This window comes from Adiantum capillus-veneris, chromosome 18, assembly GCF_014529385.1.
Source record: "Adiantum capillus-veneris isolate H3 chromosome 18, ASM1452938v2, whole genome shotgun sequence".
NCBI classification, from domain to species: Eukaryota; Viridiplantae; Streptophyta; class Polypodiopsida; order Polypodiales; family Pteridaceae; genus Adiantum; species Adiantum capillus-veneris.
Genome location: NC_140948.1, coordinates 15,245,574 through 15,266,823, shown reverse-complemented (window position 1 = coordinate 15,266,823; position 21,250 = coordinate 15,245,574). Strand labels below are relative to the sequence as shown.

Here is a 21,250-nt window from a genome sequence, read left to right as displayed (position 1 = left end):
AGAAGGGGCGTGAATCCTGGCTGGTGTGTGCAGATTGGGTAGAAGAATCGAGCTTCCTTTTCGGACCCCTGCAATTGCCCCCTCTCGGAAAGAAAGCCACTACTGTGCGCTTTATCAACGTAGAATGCGAATTGCCTAGTAAAAGCCTACCACGCCATTGTTAAGCTGCAATCCATTGGTTGGAAGAGGTTTCTTGCTACTAGTGTATACTTGCAATCTCCATCTAGTGTGAACCAAGGAAGTTGAGGTAGTAAAAGCAGAGTGCATTGCTGGCGGGCTAACCTGCACATAAGCACCTCCAAACAGGCAGGCCTAGTGATTTTATCGAAGATTTTATGGTCAGCTAGTAAAAGTCATTACTACAGCGATTAAAAAGAACCAAAAATATTGTCAGAATTGAGAATTGTAGAGAGTCGAGACCTGCTCGCAACCACAATGTGTGCAGGAATGAGATACAGTTCCTAAGTTTGTGAGGGCAGCAGAAACGACGCCGAAGCTGTGACCTTGTCAGCCTGTAGCTCACAGTGCCGTGGACGAAGAATTGTCCCCAGATAAGATGACCGCTACTTATCGAGGGAAATCTTGCGATCGACAGTTCGCGTAGTATCGAAGCGTGCAGGCGACAAAGCACAAGCTTTTTTCCCGAGTGAAATTTGCAATAGTGTTCCATCCTTTATTTTGTTTGCTGCACGAATTGAGCTCAATATTGGGATAGTCTGGAAAACAGTTTTGAGGTTAGGGCCTCTTAAATCTGCGATGTATCTTATCCTCTGCGTTCCCTAAGCAAACTGCAACTTCAGGGGTTTTCTGTCGTCTTGGATGCAGCAGACAGCCGTTTTTCAGGCAATGTCTCAGCCTCGAGTCACTATAACTGTTGGACAAGGCGGCCAGGTTTCAAATATGCCCTTCTCCTTTGCATGCATTTCACGCAAAACAGGTGGCAACGCCAAAACAAATACTGTCCACTCTTGCTCTCCTTGCCCTTGGTTCATGGGTGGATTGCCAGAATCTGCACTATCAGAGACTGCATCACACATGCGTTATATTTTATTGGCTTTACAATGGATGCCATTTTTCTAACTTTTAAAATTAATTATGTCTGTACAGAGGTCGGCAACCATTTCATCAAGTAAATTGTACTCAGATCATCCAAGAGGCCCAATGGCGGGCAGGAAAAGGTCCGTGAAAGACCGCCTCGGTAGCAGCTCTAAAAATGTTCCATGTAATGGTCATTTAATGACCAGTAAACGGTACACATCTATTGCTCTCTCAAGGCTTATATCCTAGCTATGATGTTTTCAAAAGCATCTTTTGTCAAAATTGACATTGTATATTCTTTCCTTTCATGTCTCAGAAGATGTACTCGATGTTTGATGTCATATTAACAAGCATGGAAATTGAATGGGTTACCAGCATTTTGCCATAGATGTGAGAAGTTTTGGTTGAAAGGACACACCTTTGTCAATGTAGCATCTTGCACAATGTGTGAATCTGATGAAAAGCTCTTTCTCACACTTAGGTTGATTACAACTGAGCACAACCCTAGGGAATTTTGGTTGCTGTCCATATATACTTTCCTTGTTTTATGGGGTTGCTGGGGCTTGGGGGGGGGGGGTGCGCTACCTATCATCAACTCTTGTTGTTGTCTCTTATTTCTTCCTATGTACTTTTGCTTGTCATTTCTTCTCTAACTTTATTGTTCTTCAAGTTGTAAATAGTATTGTAATATTAAGCCCATTACGTTGTATTGTGCGCTCAATCCAAGATTAGGGATAGAGTTTTCATTGAAGGAGGTGGTGACAACGGCACGGTGTCGTGGTTGGAGTCTTTGTAGGAGATATGTCTAATATGGCTCGAGGGTAGCACCTTTGCGAGAGGTCACCAATCCCAGTACTATCCCTACACACGCGCTTATCTGTGAGGTTTCCACAAGTTGGTCTAGCAATCTAGATCCCAAAAACTTAAGGTGTTAGGAACCTTCAATGTAGCCAATTTATGCACGCCTCATAGTTAAGTGCCACTTATAGGTCACAAGTTGGCGTACCCCAACAACTGCCTCCTTAAGCCAAGCTTGGGAGTTTCTTCGTCATTATTTTACTATGAGTTTTTAGTTTGCACCAACTGTGGGTTTTATGTTTACTCCACGACCAAGGGTTTTAGGCTCTATCATAATTTGGTGCTACGTGGAGAACCTCCCTTCAAACTAGGGTGGAGGTAAGGTAGCTACCAACATGAGGTTTTTGCTGTACACTCCAACCTTGGGTTTATAAGGTTTACCCATCGTCCTTTGGCTCTGGTACGAGTTAATATGGCATGGGGGCAACACCTTCTTGCGAGATCGCCCATGTCTGTACTAGTTTTGCATATATGCGCTTAACCGCAAGATTTCCACAAACTGGGCTATCCATTTAGACCCCAAAACCTTAAGGTGTCAAGGATCTCCTTAACCCAACAAGGTCATCAGCCATCATGAGATGTGTCAAAGTCAAGGATGCGGAAGCGTAGAGCAATGGGAGAATACACGAGAGAGATTTTGCTGAACCAACCAACCTTGGCAAAGAATTGATACATAATACAATGGGGGCTAAGTGTGGTTATATAGCCACCTCAGTAAATTGCCCTACCCAGACTTTGACAAATAAGTAAAACAAATACCTAATGCCAAAATAAATAATGGGGCAATTCACTTGAGATGCCATAAACTTTAACACCCTCTTTGCAGCTCATAGTGGACTTAAATAGTGAGACCAAGTCGATGAAAAAGCTACCATGGACACTCCAGTAGTACGTCTACTATCGGATTTGCTACCCTCAACTTTTTACCTTAGAAGAATGCAATCCTGAGCATCAATTGCCTTTTAGGAAATTGAACTGTAGACCACATTACTTTTCCATAGTCCGAACCAAAACAATGGATCGTTGTACTCATCCATAGTGTTTTAGATACATCTGATTGGTTCCTTGCCAGATGCCTTGAACTCTGACCCACGGGTTCAAACACCGATAACTTGAACTTCATCACAAGGGTCCAAACTATTTATAGGGAGCATTGCTTGCCCCTCTTTGCCACTCACAAGCCTCTCTCTGGCTGAAGCTAATGACAACAATTGCTTCTTGACTAGAAATCTTGTGTTGTGGCCACTGTGGTCGCCACCGTGTATGCCATGCCGTCTGTCAAATCTTTATCACCGTTATCTCTGTCCAGCTTGCCTTTGCCTTTGTCCTTTTGCGAGTTCGTGCTTTTGTCTTCGGCTTCAAACTCCCGAGCCAAACAAAGCGTCAGGTTGTCAGACCTCGTGGCTACTAAGGCAACTAACGGAGTATTGGTATTACCGTCCTTGTTAAGCTTGCCTTTGCCTTTGTCCTCTAGCGAACTCGTGCATTTGCTTTTGGCCTCACAATCTCGAGCCCAACAATTTGTCGGTTTCCTTGAGAACTTGGTGCGTGCATAGGCCGCTACTGGGAATTGGTCGATCCGCTTTCCATAGCCCATAGGTGGTGTTGGTCATCAATGTCGCTAGTGCTCGAGCAATAGAAGATCTGGAAATGAAAAAATTCTTTCCTTCTTGCACTCAAAAGGGTCGGAAAGAAACGCCCAAGCCGCTCCTCAAAACACTTCTCTAGCTCTTGCAAGCCACCTTCCCAAAACCGATCACAAAAAGGAACTCCTATGTTTCCCTTCTCACAACTCCAACACCCCAAGCACATCTACCCTCAACGTTTTAAAACGCTAGCAGCATGCTAGAGGTACTACCACCAAGGAAGAAGAAAAAAGGAGAGGGAGCTGTTATGTCCTGCTTACAGGAGAGAGGATTTGGCTAAGACACCGTCGGGATGGGCGTCCGATGTCCGGGCGAACGTAGTGTGAACCCGGTCAGTGTGGCTGGTCACTTTTTTAAAAGGGGGGCCAAGGTCTCATTAGCAGAGCACTAGCAGAGTGCTAGACTCTAGTGGTTAGCCCGTGAGGCTAGGAGTGGGCGAGGTCACCTCGAGGAGGTGAGGCCGGGTGGTATGGGACGCTCGGTCTTACAGGTGCACGCCAGCGTTCGAGCGCCTGCGTCCTCGGACGCTCGCCCTAGCACAGGGGTGCAACTGGATGGTGGCTATGGTCGGGTGGTTCGTCCGACGCGTATCTATAGGCGGTCTGTGTAGCTAGGAGATCCTCTTTGAATGTTCGTTTCATGGTATTAGAGCCGGCTTGGCTATATGAAGGACCACGTGCACACCTATGGGTCGGATAACCTCGGTTTGTCTAATTTTTAGTGACTAACTATTGAAATTATTTGTTTTCTTCTTGTAAGCATGTGTGCAGGTGAATATTAGCGTTCTATAAAAATCAGCAATTTGACAGATGGGAATGCTGAAAATCAGGGTTTTTTAATTGATTTTGCTGATTTTCATCGAAAATCAGTGAATAATTTATTGCTTTTGCAATAAATCAGCATACAATCTCTTATTTGATATTTTTCTGCTCTCCTCTGTGCGAAGTGCGCGCACACACACAGAGTACGTCTCTCTGCTGGTGGCTGCACCAATGCAGCGACGAAGAGAAATTGATTGCAACAAATCGATAGCAGAAGGAAACGTTGGCTTTCCGGCGTGAAGCCTTTGCAATGTTGGCTCCTACCTTGAGCGTATGGCGTGCGTTGGGCACGAGCGTACACACGCACACACGTGAGCGTTATTTTTCCACGCGTCATCCTTCTTTCTCTATGTGGGCCTCTCTTTGCTCGATTTTTTTCACGCTGGAACTTGGCCTTGCGTTGAGTTTTTTTTTAACACATTACAAGTAGCCCTTTTATTTTATTTAAGGGCCTGGACACTTTGGGGTTTTTTAAACAAAGCGTGAAATCTGCAGATTTATTAAAAGGCTCACTTACAGAGAGTGGCAAAACTGTGCAGAGAACTTATTTTCAAGCCTCCTGCTTCTCTTCGGAACCTCCTCTCTCTCTCATCTGCTTGCCCGCAGCGCTTCCGTCGCCATCTGTTCTGTTAGGTGCAGCGGAAGGATTGTTTGCGCTTTGCTCAAGATGAGTGCTCCGAGCTGTGCTCAAGGTTCCTTTTGTTCTTATGGAAGGGAGAGCCTTCCGTACTTAATGGAAAGTGCTATGATCACAAACAAAGTGAATGGACACTGTGTGTGCAAGTGTATGAGACTGAGAGATAGAGAGAGAAGAGAGATACGACCAGAGACGTTGTAAAACCCTCCTCCAAAGGCCCCACTCTTGTCGGCGAGAGTGGTCTACTATTGATTGCACAATCTGGTACAAATGGTATGCATGAGACTGATGCAAGTCTAGGTTATGTCGACAATGACGACGGTGATGACGAAGTCGACCTAAGGGCTGAAATCTGCAATCTTTCTACTGCTGTCCAAAAACGCTATGGCTGAAATCTGCAAATGTTCTATCTGCTGAATTCTCACTCTATGTCGGTGACGATGTCGATGACGAGGATGCGACGACGATGCGCTGAAAACGCAGATGCTGAAATCTGCGTTTGCCGGGCTGAAACTGTAAACCTGGCGGAAACTGACCGTGCGACGAGGAACTGCTGCGGGAAGGTGAGATCTGCGAGGTTCGGGACTTGATCTGCGGGTGCTAACTGCTGAAAACTGAAAACGCCGATGTTCCTTGACTTTTCGTCGCGGTAAAGGTGCAAAACGCCGGGGCTGATCTGCAACCATAAACACTAGGGCTGAATTTTGGTCCTTCTGTCGCCGGGATTCTGCAAATGCAAAAACGCTAGGCCGATCTGCTGTGTCTAACTGTTGCCGGGTTGATCTGCCATGCAAAACGCTGGGGCTGATCTGCAATGGAGAAAACGCCAGGCTGTCCTTGGCTGAAAACGCTAAGTCTCCTGCCCGAGGGGGGGTTCTGCTGAGAAGTTGCCTATTGAGCGTGGAGCTCCTGCTGCCTCTTCTGCCATTTAGTGCTAGTCTAGGTTTGCTTATTTACAAACTTACTCAATTTTCCCTACCTACTTTCCAACAAAAGTCACTTAAAAATAATTAGCGAAAAATGTCAAAAATAGGGAAAATAGGCTAAATGCACTGGAAAATTCCCCTGAAGGATTCTGATGGATTCTGATGGGAATGCTTATGATCATGTTGTGTGCAACCAGAGGATATGCATCTACACTAAGTGACTGGGTATGCAGATCTGCGAACAGACTGACAAAAGTGCCAGATCACTACTAAATCTAGGCTGACTGGAGTGAGATCATGCTGTAGCTTGTCCACGGACACATAGGGTTGGATGTGTCACGTGACATCCCTTCCTTTTCAAAGTGAGTTACTGGTACCGAACTGTATGGCGTCGAGGGAGATCGCCAATAGCATCCGGAATCCTGGAAGGGACTCTTCGTCGGCCCACTCTGATGTGCGGGTCATGCGGTACTTGAACTTCATAAAGGTCTGCAATACCTTCTTCTTTGGGCCGTGCCGAAAGCGACACAAAGTCTCCTGTGGCTCCTTCAATGCTTCAACTTCGTCGAGAGTCATGCTTCTTTCTTCAAGAATCTCCATGGCTGAAAATTCTTGAAACCATTTCCAACACAAAACCATGAACATACCCATTCCATGTAAAGTAAGTGGAAAAAATCTTGTCTTCCTGGAAGACTGTGCATGCAATGTAGATGAACAAATAGACGGAATGCCAAACGGTTCACCACACACATGCAAACAATGAGATCGAATCTTGTCTTTCTGATCTATATCAATCAACTCTGGCAAAACACAATGGAAATGCCGATGCTTGGTGCTCATACTTTCATGTGCTCTTTCTAATACTGTGTCATGCCAAGGAAGAGACATGGAATGTGATGTCCTTGAATGCATACTTTTCAGCTTTTCATGAACAATCCGCATACATTCGTGCTCATTCATGAGTGAAACGTGCTCAACGTACAATATGTCATGCCTAGTAAAAGGGATCACATAAAGACGCTTACTAAAATACAGGAAACGATCACGAATGAAACACTTGAACAATGGGCGCGTATGAATCATGCGAACACATAATACTTCCTGTAAGGGCTCTTTGGACCTAGGCTCGAGAGCCAAGATCGCTTCTTCTTGAATGATCGAATCGTCCTGTGGGGGTTCTTTGGACCTCGACTCGAAAGCCAAGATCGGTTCTTCGTGATTGATCGAATCTACAACGAGGTTAGCTTCGCTAGAAAAAGCATCCATTAACACATCATCCTTGTGAACAATCACATCATCTTCATGCAACTCATCATGCTTGTGCGAAATAACATCTTGATCATGCAAATCATCATGCTTGTGAGAACTCACATCTTGATCATGCAAGTCATCATGCTCATCATTATCATTCAAATCATCATGCTTATCATTGTCATTCAAATCATCATGCTTGTCAGTCAAATCATCATGCTTCTCAGAATCATGCAAATCCTGTGTGCCATGCTTTGGAGAAGAAGAGACTGAGAGAGTCTCCTTTCCCCAAATCTCTTGCATCTGTGCCTGAACTTGAGAATAGAGTCGCCATAACTCTTTGTTTTGTTGGTCGCTCTGTTCTTGTATTGCTTTGGCTTCCTGCCTTGCTGCTTCTCTTTCTGCTCTTCTTTCTGCGTGTCTGCGTTCCATTTCTGCTTTTCTTTCTGCGTGTCTTGCTTCGCGTTCTAACTTCCTTTCCATAAACATCTGGTCCAAAGCCTCCATAGGAGTTAGTGCAATTCTTGACGTAGATGGGGAAGGGGGAGGGTCGGAACAACCTCTTGGTGGGGAAAATTCTTCTTCGCCTCTCTCATGCTCATCACCTCTAAGCGAAGTATCCATTCCGCTTCGAGTGATGACCATTCTGAAGTCGTGGGTTCTTGTGGGTTCTTAAGTTCACGAGGAACTTGGGTTCTTGAGGGTCTTGGGGTCTTGAGGTTCTTGAGGTTTTCTTTCGCTTGCAAACCGTGTTTGAGAAGGATCTTCTCTTCACCCGAGTTCTACTCCTTTCCGCGGGCGCACCCCTTTGCGGCCTTGCGCTCACACCAAGGTTGCTTTTTCCCACCTCACGTCGATTGGCTGGCTGCTAAGCGCACGGTCATCTCTCAATGAGTGAAAAGAGACACAAGGGGAGGCTGGACAAGCCCTTCTTTCCTTGGATTCCTGTCACTCTTCAAAAACACGATTAGGAATCGACACGCCCAAGCGAACTTGGGTTCGTGCGACCGCAACATGCAAAAAAAATTATTGTGATTCTTGTGGTTCTTTCCTTGAGTGATACACAACACTGCCAAAGCTCTGATACCAATGTTAGGTGCCGCGGAATGATTGTTTGCACTTTGCTCAAGATGAGTGCTCCGAACTGTGCTCAAGGTTCCTTTTGTTCTTATGGAAGGGAGAGCCTTCCGTTCTTAAATGAAAGTGCTATGATCACAAACAAAGTGAATGGACACTGTGCGTGCAAGTGTATGAGACTGAGAGATAGAGAGAGAAGAGAGATACGACACCAGAGACGTTGTAAAACCCTCCTCCGAAGGCCCCACTCTTGTCGGCGAGAGTGGTCTACTATTGATTGCACAATCTGGTACAAATGGTATGCATGAGACTGATGCAAGTCTAGGCTATGTCGACGATGACGACGGTGATGACGAAGCCGACCTAAGGGCTGAAATCTGCAATCTTTCTACTGCTGTCCAAAAACGCTATGGGCTGAAATCTGCAAATGTTCTATCTGCTGAATTCTGACTCTATGTCGGTGACGATGTCGATGACGAGGATGCGACGACGATGCGCTGAAAACGCAGATGCTGAAATCTGCGTTTGCCGGGCTGAAACTATAAACCTGGCGGAAACTGACCGTGCGGCGAGGAACTGCTGCGGGAAGGTGAGATCTACGAGGTTCGGGACTTGATCTGCGGGTGCTAACTGCTGAAAACTGAAAACGCCGATGTTCCTTGACTTTTCGTCGCGGTAAAGGTGCAAAACACCGGGGCTGATCTGCAACCATAAACACTAGGGCTGAATTTTGGTCCTTCTGTCGCCGGGATTCTGCAAATGCAAAAACGCTAGGCCGATCTGCTGTGTCTAACTGTTGCCGGGTTGATCTGCCATGCAAAACGCTTGGGCTGATCTGCAATGGAGAAAACGCCAGGCTGTCCTTGGCTGAAAACGCTAAGTCTCCTGCCCGAGGGGGGGTTCTGCTGAGAAGTTGCCTATTGAGCGTGGAGCTCCTGCTGCCTCTTCTGCCATTTAGTGCTAGTCTAGGTTTGCTTATTTACAAACTTACTCAATTTTCCCTACCTACTTTCCAACAAAAGTCACTTAAAAATAATTAGCAAAAAATGTCAAAAATAGGAAAAATAGGCTAAATGCACTGGAAAATTCCCCTGAAGGATTCTGATGGATTCTGATGGGAATGCTTATGATCATGCTGTGTGCAACCAGAGGATATGCATCTACACTAAGTGACTGGGTATGCAGATCTGCGAACAGACTGACAAAAGTGCCAGATCACTACTAAATCTAGGCTGACTGGAGTGAGATCATGCTGTAGCTTGTCCACGGACACATAGGGTTGGATGTGTCACGTGACATGCTCGCCTCTAGATGCTCACGCCGACGTGCCTAGCTTCCTAGAGTTCTACTTTTTGACATTGAAAAGTGCAGAAAAGGTCCGTTTTCACGTTAAATTTCCAAATTTTCATCGCATTTCGCCATGGATTCCTCCAACTCGGATGCATAGCATGACGACGCACTAGGTAACATTCAAATTCCGTTCATGCACGCTCAGTACACATGGATTGCAAGTGCTCTGGAAATCGTAAATGTTCAAACGAACATTGGCTTGTTCTCTCTCGAAGGGGCCGTGCAAGGGTTTAACGTCCGTCTTGTTGCTCTCGAAAATATGTCTCAGTCGACGAGTGTGCGTATTTCCGAGAACGATGTCCATCTCCAACAATTGCATGAAGAGTGGGGCGCCCAAACTAAGAGGAGGCTGAAGTCTTCATTGTGAACTATTGTGTGAGTGAGTAGTGGGTGCAGGTGATCACAACTTTAATGGAAAGCTTGCCTTGTCCCTTGCTCTATGTAGCACGATGATTCTGCTCGTGCATCTCTACTTCCCTTTGAATACAAAATCTTGATGCCCTGCTCAAGGGCTTTTCATCTTTACGTACAACTGTGTGGGTTCATGCGCAATTACCGAGGCAACAGCCGGATTAGCTAATTGCTGATCCCCCGCAAATACTGGTGAATTCGGAGAGATTTCACGCGAGAAATCTCGTCCGATTCAAAGGGCAAGTAGCCCTACAGGTGCAGGAGCTGGAGGGCTTGCTACGGATGTGATCGGCATGCGAAGCGGAGCCCGAAACAGTAAATTACAGCCTGCTGTATATTTTTGCAGGTTTAGGGTTTCGGCCCTAATTGATCCCTAATACCCCCAAGAGCTTTGGGGAAGCGAGGGGATTGCTATAGAGGTGTTTTGGTGCATTTTCCGGGCAGAAAACAGAGAAGTCAGTGTGCTGCAGATTCTCGCTAAGTTTGGGAAGGTCCGTATGTGGTGGGAAAGTCACCTTTTGCATAAGGATTTTGTCCGCGAAGCCTCCTATTGTGGTTATGTTGCCGAAATCGGGCTAGAGTGGGCCAATTTCAGCCCGGTAAAAGTGGGACAGCTAGTAGGAACTTGCAGGTGTTCTCCCAAGTTTTTATAAGAATAAAGAAATACCGAAAGGGGCGCCAGTCTTTGGGGCCTACAGGGTGCCACTGTCTGCTTGGAAGCACTCTAGCTCCCAGGCCGTGCTTTGTGTGAAGTGTTTATTCCAGGCAGATTTATTTGTGAAGTTTCTTTGTGTCGTTAAGTCAAGTAAAGTTTATCAAGTAATGTTCTGGGTGAAAGCTAAAGTCCACCGCCGTAGGGGCCGGTTTCATGGTTCTGTTGCCGGGACAAAATCACTTTTTCCTCAAAGAGCGAGCCTTAGTTGGTTTGCGGCGAAGACATAGAGCATAGGAACTCGGAATCACACTATGACTGACAGGATAAACGATGCCAGGGAAGAGGGTTCCTCTTCATAGCACAGACAGGTTGTTCGTCGAGTTTTTCAGCGTGGTGATTCACGGCCACCCCTGTCTGTACCTATAGTTGATTTGAATTCTCCACAAGGTCAAGGGTTTATGATTGGGCAACTAGAAGAGGATGTGTTCAAGACAGAGTTGGTTGCTGCTGTGAATGTGTTTTCTCGATTGGTGCAAAATCCTAGGTTAATGGAATTTCAACAAGCGCCACTAGTGTCACAACAGACAAGGCAACTATCTCATGCAGTAGAGCATGTTGAGGCTCAAGCCCAGGTCCCTTGTGCCTCTCAGTAGGGCAGGGAGCACTCTCATGTTGTGGAGTCAGTGGGGCTCCAAGACAACTTCCTTCTGTCCATGAACATGTGGTGAGGATGCCTATTCCACAGTCTTTACCAGTTCAACCAACCACCTTTCAGAGTCCAAATGTTGCATTAAATAGACCCAGAACTAGTTTCCGGGCCATGTAACAGGTTTTTCCACCTGCCACGGTACATCTGGGTCTTTCAGGGGTGGATCAATGTTTCAAAGCATGGCTGGTTATGTGCCTAGAAACTGGCATTATATGCCAGGAACAATGTTTGGGGTATGCAAGGCATGCTGCCAAGCAGCAAGGGTTTCAGTGCAACCAGGGCCAGGTTGGGGTGCCACAGGGCAATTTTGGCATGGCTGGTTTTTTCGACCAACAGGCACATATGGCACCAGTGACGCAGAATGTCAATGGCCAAGGGGCGTCGATGATCCCGATCACAATGCCCATGTTGCAGACAATTCCCTATGACAATTTGGCAGCACTAGAAAAGCCAAAACCATACAACGAAGGTGGTGCAGCTGTAAAGTTTGACAATTTGATACAGCTTATGCAGGGGTGGATTTTATAGAGGTCTCCAAGGTCATGAAAGCTGCCACCTTTTTGAAAGAAAATGCGCGTTCATGGTGGACGACACTATTGATGCAAGGACATGCACCCACCACATGGGTATACTTCAAGAAAATGTTTGCATCTGCACGGCTGTCAAACGAATTTGAAGCCGATGTCATGATGGATTGGCACCAACTCATTGTGGCTACTTGCAAGAGCCTAGAGCAGTACAATTGGAGGCTTTGTAAAGCATTGCTCTCAGTAACCTCCTACAGATTTGTGCCATTGACAGAGCAGATTGAGAAGTATTGTTGTGGGCTGCCTAAAGGGCTTAGAAACTACTATATAAAGAACAGAGTGGTCACCCTTACTCAGTTTATGGAAGTTTCCAACACTGGTCATGCCTTGTTGACAGAGGGTTTTAGGGCAACGTGAAAGGGGTCAACAAAGAAAAATTCAGCAACGAAGCCCTTTGCGAAAGTGACTTCTGAAGCGTCCCAGGGGTCAGAAAAGGCAGATAAAGGTAAGGACTAAGCCGAATCTTCCGAAGGACATGTGAAAAGAAAGAATAGTTAAGAGACGGGTTGCAAAACGCTATTTGGTGAAGTTCAAGAACTATCCACCTATGGATGCAAAGTGGATGGAAAAGTGTGAACTTCTAGAGTCATCGAATGTATTGCAGCTTTACCTTCAGGCTCTTTGGTTACAATCTACGTATGCTCCAATTCAACGTGTTCACAAGAGGGGGAATTGATGGAGCTAGCACACCAAATGTACATACGGATTCAATGCAATAGTAGTGTACATCACTCTTCAAGTGTTAAGGTACAATGTTCACTTCTATGATAGATAGAAATGACAAAAGTATGAAGGTCTCATTAAGTCATTTGTATCCATGCATCATGACCTTTCTTGCGGATACATGTGATGATAAAAGGGTGCTAAATCGCACTAAATCATCTATGGCATGTATATCTGGCTTATTGAGGACGTTCGCGATTTCAAGAGGGAGGTGTGTCACGAGGCTGTGACAACCACTAACCTTAGTTGTTGGTTTCTTTCCCTTGATTTTTATTTAATTTTTGGGACCCTCTTTCTGCAGTCACAAATTGCCGGACATTGTGTGGCCAGTTTGAAATGTCCGACGGCCGAGAGTTTCACGTGCAGCCGAGAGTTTCTGTCACAAGACGGGCACCACGTGCCAATAGAAAAGAACAAACTGAACACACTTCTGTTTAGAACAGACTTTTATAACTTCAATAACAACTGAACTGAGAGAGAGAGACGACACGCGATACGGAGTGGCGAAATTCCACCCTAGAGAGTATTGGCCCCAAACCTTGGCGCCCCTTTCGGTATTTCTTTATATTGCATCAACACAGTACAAGCCGGTACTCCAGACTCTACACCTTCTCTAGGAAGCATGCCAGAGAATGAGCCCTAACCTCTTATTTAAAGGCCCTTGGCCTAAAAAGCAATTACAGTGAAAAGCCTTCAAACTCAAAAGCTTTTGGTCCAAAAAGCAATGCCAAAAGCTGCCAGCGTAATTTACGGAAATCCGTATAGCCTGCCACGTCAGCAGCCAACGTATTTTTCGAAAATATGCCACGTCATCAGCAGCTACGCAATTTTCGAAAATCTGTTGCTGCTTCTTTTTAGGTGCAACGGAATTAATGTTTGCGCTTTGCTCAAGATGAGTGCTCCGAACTGTGCTCAAGGTTCCTTTTTGTTCTTATGGAAGGGAGAGCCTTCCGTTCTTAATGAGAGAATGCTATGATCACAAACATAGTGAATGGACACTAAGCGTGCAAGTGTATGAGACTGAGAGATAGAGAGAGAAGAGAAATACGACACCAGAGACAATGTAAAACCCTCCTCCGAAGGCCCCACTCTCGTTGGCGAGAGTGGTCTACGATTGATTGCACAAACTGGTACAATGGGAATGCATGTGACTGATGCAAGTGTAGGATATGTCGATGATGACGACGGGGATGAAGACACCGACCTAAGGGCTGAAATCTGCAATCTTTTATCTGCTGTCCAAAAACGCTATGGGCTGAAATCTGCTGTAAGTCCAAAAACGCTGATTTTGGGCCTGTTTCTGTAGGTCTTTGTCGCTGAAAATCTGCAGGTTTTAGGGCTGAAAACTGAGGTTCTTAAGGGCTGAAACTGCTGGTCTTTCTGGGCTGAATCTGCTACTCTCTTAGGGCTGAATTTGATGGTCTTTCTACTGCTGAAAATCGCCAGGGCTGAAGGTGGGACCAAAAATGCTAGAGGTTGGAATCTGTAAAACGCTAGGGGTTGGGTTCTGCTGGCGATCCTTGCTTGAAAGAAAAACGCTAGGGCTGCTTGGTTTCCCGCGGTGCGCCAATGGCTGATGTTGATGCAGAAAACGCTAATGCCGAGTCTTACTTGGAGGGGAGACCACCAAGTTCTTGCTTGAGAAGTTGCCTGCTGAGGTTGGCTCCTGTTGCCTCTTCTGCCATTTAGTGCTAGTCTAGGTTTGCTTATATACAAACTTACTCAATTTTGCCCTACCTACTTTCCAACAAAAGTCACTTAAAAATAATAAGTGAAAAATGTCAAAAATAGGTAAAATAGGCTAAATGCACTGGAAAACTCCCCTGATGGAATCTGATGGATTCTGATGGGAATACTGATGATCATGCTGTGTGCAACCAGAGGATATGCATCTACACTAAGTGACTGGTTATGCATGGTCTGCGAACAGACTCACAAAAGTGCCAGATCACTTCTAAATCTAGACTGATTGGACCGACTGAACCCTTATCGTGCTGTAGCTTGTCCACGGACACATAGGGTTGGATGTGTCACGTGACATCCCCTCCTTTTCAAAGTGAGGTACTGGTACTGAATTGTATGGCGTCGAGGGAGATCGCCAATAGCATCCGGAATGTTGGAAGGGACTCTTCGCCGGCCCACTTTGATGTGTGGGTCGTGCGGTACTTGAACTTCATAAAGGTCTGCAATGCTTGCTTCTTTGGGCCGCGCCGAAAGCGACTTAGTTTGCAGTGGCTCCTTCAATGCTTCAACTTCGTCTAGAGTCATTCTTCTTTCTTCTTCAAGAATCTCCATGGCTGAAAATTCTTGAACCCATTTCCAACACAAAACCATGAACATACCCATTCCATGTAAAGTGAGTGAAAAAAATCGTGTTTTCCTCAAAGACTGTGCATGCAATGTAGATGAACAAATAGACAGAGTGCCAAACCGTTCACCACACACATGCAAACAATGAGATCGAATCTCTCTTATGATCTAGAGCAATCAACTTTGGCAATTCACAACGGAAATGCCCATGCTTGGTGCTCATACTTTCATGTGCTTTTTCTACAAACGTGTCATGCCAAGGAAGAGACATGAAATGTGACTTCCTTGAATGCATACTTTTCAGCTTTTCATGAACAATCCGTATACATTCGTGTTCAATCATGAGTGAAACGTGCTCAACGTACAATATGTCATGCCTAGGAAAAGGGATCACATAAAGACGCTGACTAAAATACAGGAAACGATCACGAATGAAACACTCGAACAATGCGTGCGTATCAATCATGCGAACACATGATACTTCCTGTGAGGGTTCTTTGGACCTCGACTTGAAAGCCAAGATTGGTTCTTCGTGATTGATCGAATCTACAACGAGGTTAGCTTCGCTAGAAAAAGCATTCACTAACTCATCCTTCTTGTGAACAACCACATCTTCTTCATGCAAATCATCATGCTTGTGAGAAATCACATCTTGACCATGCAAATCATCATGCTTGTCATTGTCATCCAAATCATCATGCTTATCATTATCATTCAAATCATCATGCAAATCATTGGCATTCAAATGATCATCATGCTTATCATCATGCAAATCCTGTGTGTAATGCTTTGGAGAAGAAGAGACTGAGAGAGTCTCCTTCTCCTGAATCCTTTCTATCTTGTTCTGCATATTAGCAATGAGAGAGGGAGAATGAACAATGTTTTCTCCACGAATGACAATGGGAGAATCACTTTTGGCATAGAGAGTGAAAGTGTTAACCTCCCAATCAATGAGAGGGTTAAGATCACGAAACCATCGACTGCCCAAAATCATATCACATCATGAGAGAGGAGAGACAAAAAATCTTCTAGTGAAGGCAGCTTGTTGAATTGTAAACAACACACCTAGACACTCTTGCGTAATGAGAGAGTCCATACCGGGAACAAAGCCGGAGACCTCGAGAGGAGATTTCTGACTAACTTCTAGGCGGGTTCTCTCAACAAGAGAGGGACTAATCACATCATGCATACTACCTGGGTCAAACAATATGACAAAACACTGCCTCGACACCTGACCATAACATTTAATGAGAGAATCATCAATGGGAGGGTCAAGAGAAACTTGGGGCACACTCGTGTTATCATTAATTGCATTGACAGAGGAAGTGGGTTCTGTGGATTCTTTAGATTCATTTGATTCAAGCTTAAGACATGTTCTTTTTATGTGACCCTTAATGTGACAATGAAAACAATGACCTTCCTTAGAATAAGTGCTTTGCTCTTCCGACGTGATGTATCCTCCTACAATTCCTTGTGCTACCTTTTCATATGGAGTAAGCTTAGGTCTATCAATTGTGTTAGCCTTACCCTTAGGTTCATTGGAAGAAATCTTTTCTGAGAGACTATTGGAAGATTGGTTAGAAGAGTTACCATTCTTACCAGTCTTACCGTTCTTACCGTTCTGAGGGTTCTGAGAAGTCTGCGAGGTACTTGTGGAAGTCTTGTTCTCCTTGGGCTTTCCCTTGTTGTGCTTCATCTCTTGTGCGAGAGCAATCGCTACCGCCTGGTTGAGATCGATTGGGTCGAAGACTTCTACATCAAACTTGATATAGTCATCTAATCCAAAAAGGGATGCCTCTTTGCGTTCATCATCCGACTTGCGTAATTGGGTACCTAGCTGCAAAACACGATTAGAAAAAGACATAACCGGCATACCATTTTGCTTGAGAGCGCGCCAATCGTCCTTCAATCTTGCGAGGTAGTGAGGTGGCATAAACCGCGCCTTGAGCTTGTCTTGGAAATCAGCCCAATTGAAGGAAAGGGACATGAATTCGTCGGCTTCCTCTAGGTATGCGGCTAACTGTGTCTCTTGCCATGCGTGGTACCAATTGATGGCATCACCGGCAAGGTACATGGCTGCCGTCAAAACTTTGCTATTTCCTGTCTTCTTGGTTGTCGCAAAATAAGCATTAAATTGATGCAACCAAGAATGAATAACTGTAGCATCCATCTTATCATCATACTTACTGAAAGTCACTTTCTCTGTGACTAGATGGTTGGAATCCGCATCGTGGCTTGCGCCACTTGAGGAACTCCCACAATCTTTGGCTGGTTCGGACTTCGAGGCAAGTACTTGTCGAACCAATTCTTGAGTGCGTAGTTCTCTTTGAGCCTCACGCTCGACCTCCAAGGCCACTCTTTGAGCTTCACGCTCGGCCTTTCTTTCTGCTTTTCTTTCGTTTCGTTCATCGCGCTCGCGTTCTAAAGCAATGCGATTTGCTTCTTGTTGTGCGGCAATTCCTTCGTTTCTTTCTTCGCGCTCGCGGTCCTTGGCTTCCTGTTGTTCTGCTTTTCTTGCTAGTTGTGCCAACGCAACTCGATTTGTTTCTTGTTGTTGTGCCATCATCTCCAACATCGACTTGACCATCACCTCCATAGAAGTCTGTACAACTCGTGGCGTAGATGGCGAAGGAGGAGGGTCGGAAAAATCTCTTGGTGGGGAGAACTCTTCGTCGCCTCTCTCATGCTCACCACCTGTATGCGAAGTATTCATTCCGCTTTGGGTGATGACCATGCACTAGGGTCTTGGGTTCTTGAGGTTCTTGAGGGTCTTGAGGTTTTCTTTCGCTTGCAATCTGTGTTTGAGAAGGATCTTCTCTTCACCCAAGTTGTACTCCTTTCCGCGGGCGCACCCCTTGGCGGCTTTGCGCTCACACCAAGGTTGCTTTTTCCCACCTCACGTCGATTGGCCGGCCGCTAAGTGCACGGTCAGCTCTCAATGAGTGAAAAGAGACACAAGGGGAGGCCGCACAAGCCCTTCTTTCTTGGGATTCCTGTTACTCTTCAAAAACATGATTAGGAATCGACACGCCTAAGCGAACTTGGGTTCGTGCGACTGCAACAAGCAAAAAAAATTCTTGTGATTCTTGTGGTTCTTTCCTTGAGTGATACAAAACACTGCCAAAGCTCTGATACCAATGTTAGGTGCAGCGGAATGAATGTTTGCGCTTTGCTAAAGATGAGTGCTCCGAATTGTGCTCAAGGTTCCTTTTTGTTCTTATGGAAGGGAGAGCCTTCCGTTCTTAATGAGAGAATGTTATGATCACAAACAAAGTGAATGGACACTATGCGTGCAAGTGTATGAGACTAAGAGATAGAGAGAGAAGAGAAATACGACACCAGAGACGACGTAAAACCCTCCTCCGAAGGCCCCACTCTCGTTGGCGAGAGTGGTCTACGATTGATTGCACAAAACTGGTACAATGGGAATGCACGTGACTGATGCAAGTCTAGGCTATGTCGATGATGACGACGGGGATGACGACACCGACCTAAGGGCTGAAATCTGCAATCTTTTATCTGCTGTCCAAAAACGCTATGGGCTGAAATCTGCTGCAAGTACAAAAACGCTGATTTTGGGGCTGTTTCTGTAGGTCTTTGTCGCTGAAAATCTGCAGGTTTTAGGGCTGAAAACTGAGGTTCTTAAGGGCTGAAACTCCTGGTCTTTCCGGGCTGAATCTGCTACTCTCTTAGGGCTGAATTTGATTGTCTTTCTACTGCTGAAAATCGCGAGGGCTGAAGGCTGTAAAGGCTGAGATCTGTAGCGGTTGAGGTGGGGACAAAAAACGCTAGAGGCTGGAACCTGTAAAACGCTAGGGGCTGGGTTCTGCTGGCGATCCTTGCTTGAAAGAAAAACGCTAGGGCTGCTGGGTTTCCCGCGTTGAAGCTTGGAGATGGAAACGCCAATGGCTGATGTTGATGTAGAAAATGCTAATACCGAGTCTTCCTTGGAGGGGAGACCACCAAGTTCTTGCTTGAGAAGTTGCCTGCTGAGCTTGGCTCCTGTTGCCTCTTCTACCATTTAGTGCTAGTTTAGGTTTGCTTATATACAAACTTACTCAATTTGCCCTACCTACTTTCTAACAAAAGTCACTTAAAAATAATAAGTGAAAAATGTCAAAAATAGGTAAAATAGGCTAAATGCACTGGAAAACTCCCCTGATGGAATCTGATGGATTCTGATGGGAATACTGATGATCATGCTGTGTGCAACCAGAGGATATGCATCTACACGAAGTGACTGGGCATGCACGGTCTGCGGACAGACTCACAAAAGTACCATATCACTTCTAAATCTAAACTGCCTGGACCGACTGAACCCTCATCGTGCTGTAGCTTGTCCACGGACACATAGGGTTGGATGTGTCATGTGACACTTCTTCTGTTGCTTTTGCTTCTTCTAGGGTTTAGGTCCCTCGACCGGTAGCTCCGTTGTTCACTAGGTCGACACGTCAGCAGTTTGTTACATCTCCCCTTCTTGAAAGAGAGTAATCGTCCGCGATTATAGCATATCTGCAAAACAACTCAAGTTAGCTCAAAAAATTTCCGAGGGTCATTCCAAGGGACAATCAGTCTGCTCTTTTTGTTAAGGAGGTAGCTTCTCCTTTCGGCTCTTTTGATGAAGGAGTTAGCTTCTCCTTTCAGCTCTTTTGATCAAGAAGTTAGCTTCTCCTTTCGTCCAGATTGGAACTCTTGATTTTTCGGCGTAGTAAAATTAGCCATCACACCCAGACCGTACTGATCTTCCACGGGTGTCTTGATGCACTAAAATTACATACCCAGGCAATCTCCTCCCAATTAGGGAATAATGTACTTGGACATCAAGCTCTTTTGATCAAGAAGTTAGCTTCTCCTTTCGTCCAGATTGGAACTCTTGATTTTTCGGCGTAGTAAAATTAGCCATCACACCCAGACCGTACTGATCTTCCACGGGTGTCTTGATGCACTAAAATTACATACCCAGGCAATCTCATCCAATTAGGAATATTTAGTAATTGGCACATCACAATGCAACACAAATGCTTACATATGTATGTTACAAAACACAACAAACAGCGCTGCTGAGCACTCCCCCGAGACAAACAGTCTGCGGTATGAAGCTACTCAATGACTACCTCGTCACTCCCCCCGTAAATAACCTAAAAAGGTCCGAGGCATGAGCTCAGAGGACTGTACAACCAAACGCTCCCCAGACCGCAGTCTGCGTCGCTTAGAGGTTCAAGCATACAAGAGAACGCTCCCCAGGCATCGGCGTGCGTCGTTCCGAGGTTTTCAAACATACAACCAAACGCTCCCAAGGCATCAGCCTGTGTCGTTCCATATCAAAACAGTATTTCTCACTTCTCCACCCAGGAGTACAATCACCAATCAATGAAACCAGTATTAAAAACCAGAGCCAAACAATTCAAATCGGCACCAAGGCTGGTACAAAACAGATACCATCCATTTCAAACAAATTCCAAACAGGATCACCAAACAAGTTCTCAAACAGAACTAAAACGAAATTCAAACTTAAAAAGCAATCTCGACATCAGCCGAGCTCGAAAAGTCGATTGCCTTTCCATCCTGAAACCTGCTCAAAAAATTAGGGTTAGATTTCTTCCATAAGGTTGTAGCCGAGCACAGCATGGTCCATCAGCTCTTGGACAAACAATGTTCCTCTGGCGGCGATGGTAGTCCCAAGATAGCAATCGCGCCGAATCTCCAAGGTCATCTGCTTGTGAAGAGACATCTACTGAGAGATGTCGAGAAATTTCAAGTTGTAATCTGCTAGGGTTTCCATGGCAAGCATTTCAGGATACCCCATTCTGCCAGAAGGCGCACTCCCAAGGAAGATGCCAGAAACCATATAACTTCGGGCAAAATTTTTCTTGAAAGTTTGCCAAGTTCTTGAAAGTGTGCGGCTTGGTAGCTATCAACATCTGCATGGTACTGTCTTCGAGAAAAACAGCAGCTCGAAACAAATCTTGGATCCCTCTCTTGCAAGTGATCTTAATGGCTTATGCCCTGTAAGACATGAGTGGTGAAGACGGGAGCGCGCCCGATGCGCGATGAAGTAAGGGTGGGAGTCGCTAATAAGCCCGGGTTGGAGGGCGAAGATACCTCGAATAAATTCCAATAGAGTGGCTAATAAGCCCGGGTTGGAGGGCGAAGACACCTCGAATAAATTCCAATGGAGTGGCTAATAAGCCCGCGTTGGAGGGCGAAGATACCTCGAATAAATTCCAATAAGCCCGGGTTGGAGGGCGAAG

General features: G+C 45.5%; 1 protein-coding gene across 4 annotated transcripts in view; it reads left to right on the top strand.

The window, feature by feature from the left end:
- Positions 1-362: 362 nt before the first annotated feature.
- LOC147435269 (uncharacterized) overlaps positions 363-21,250 on the top strand; it is a 73,682-nt gene continuing 52,794 nt past the window's right edge. The window contains exons 1-3 of one of the 4 annotated variants that reach the window (XM_086488345.1): positions 363-734; positions 801-891; positions 1,108-1,250. In XM_086488345.1, coding sequence (XP_086344471.1) covers positions 820-891; positions 1,108-1,250 — 215 coding nt within the window. In that variant the 5' untranslated portion in view covers positions 363-734; positions 801-819. Of the gene's footprint in view, positions 892-1,107; positions 1,251-21,250 lie in introns of all 4 variants that reach the window. The other 3 variants (XM_086488347.1, XM_086488346.1, XM_086488344.1) reach the window with 3 other exon arrangements.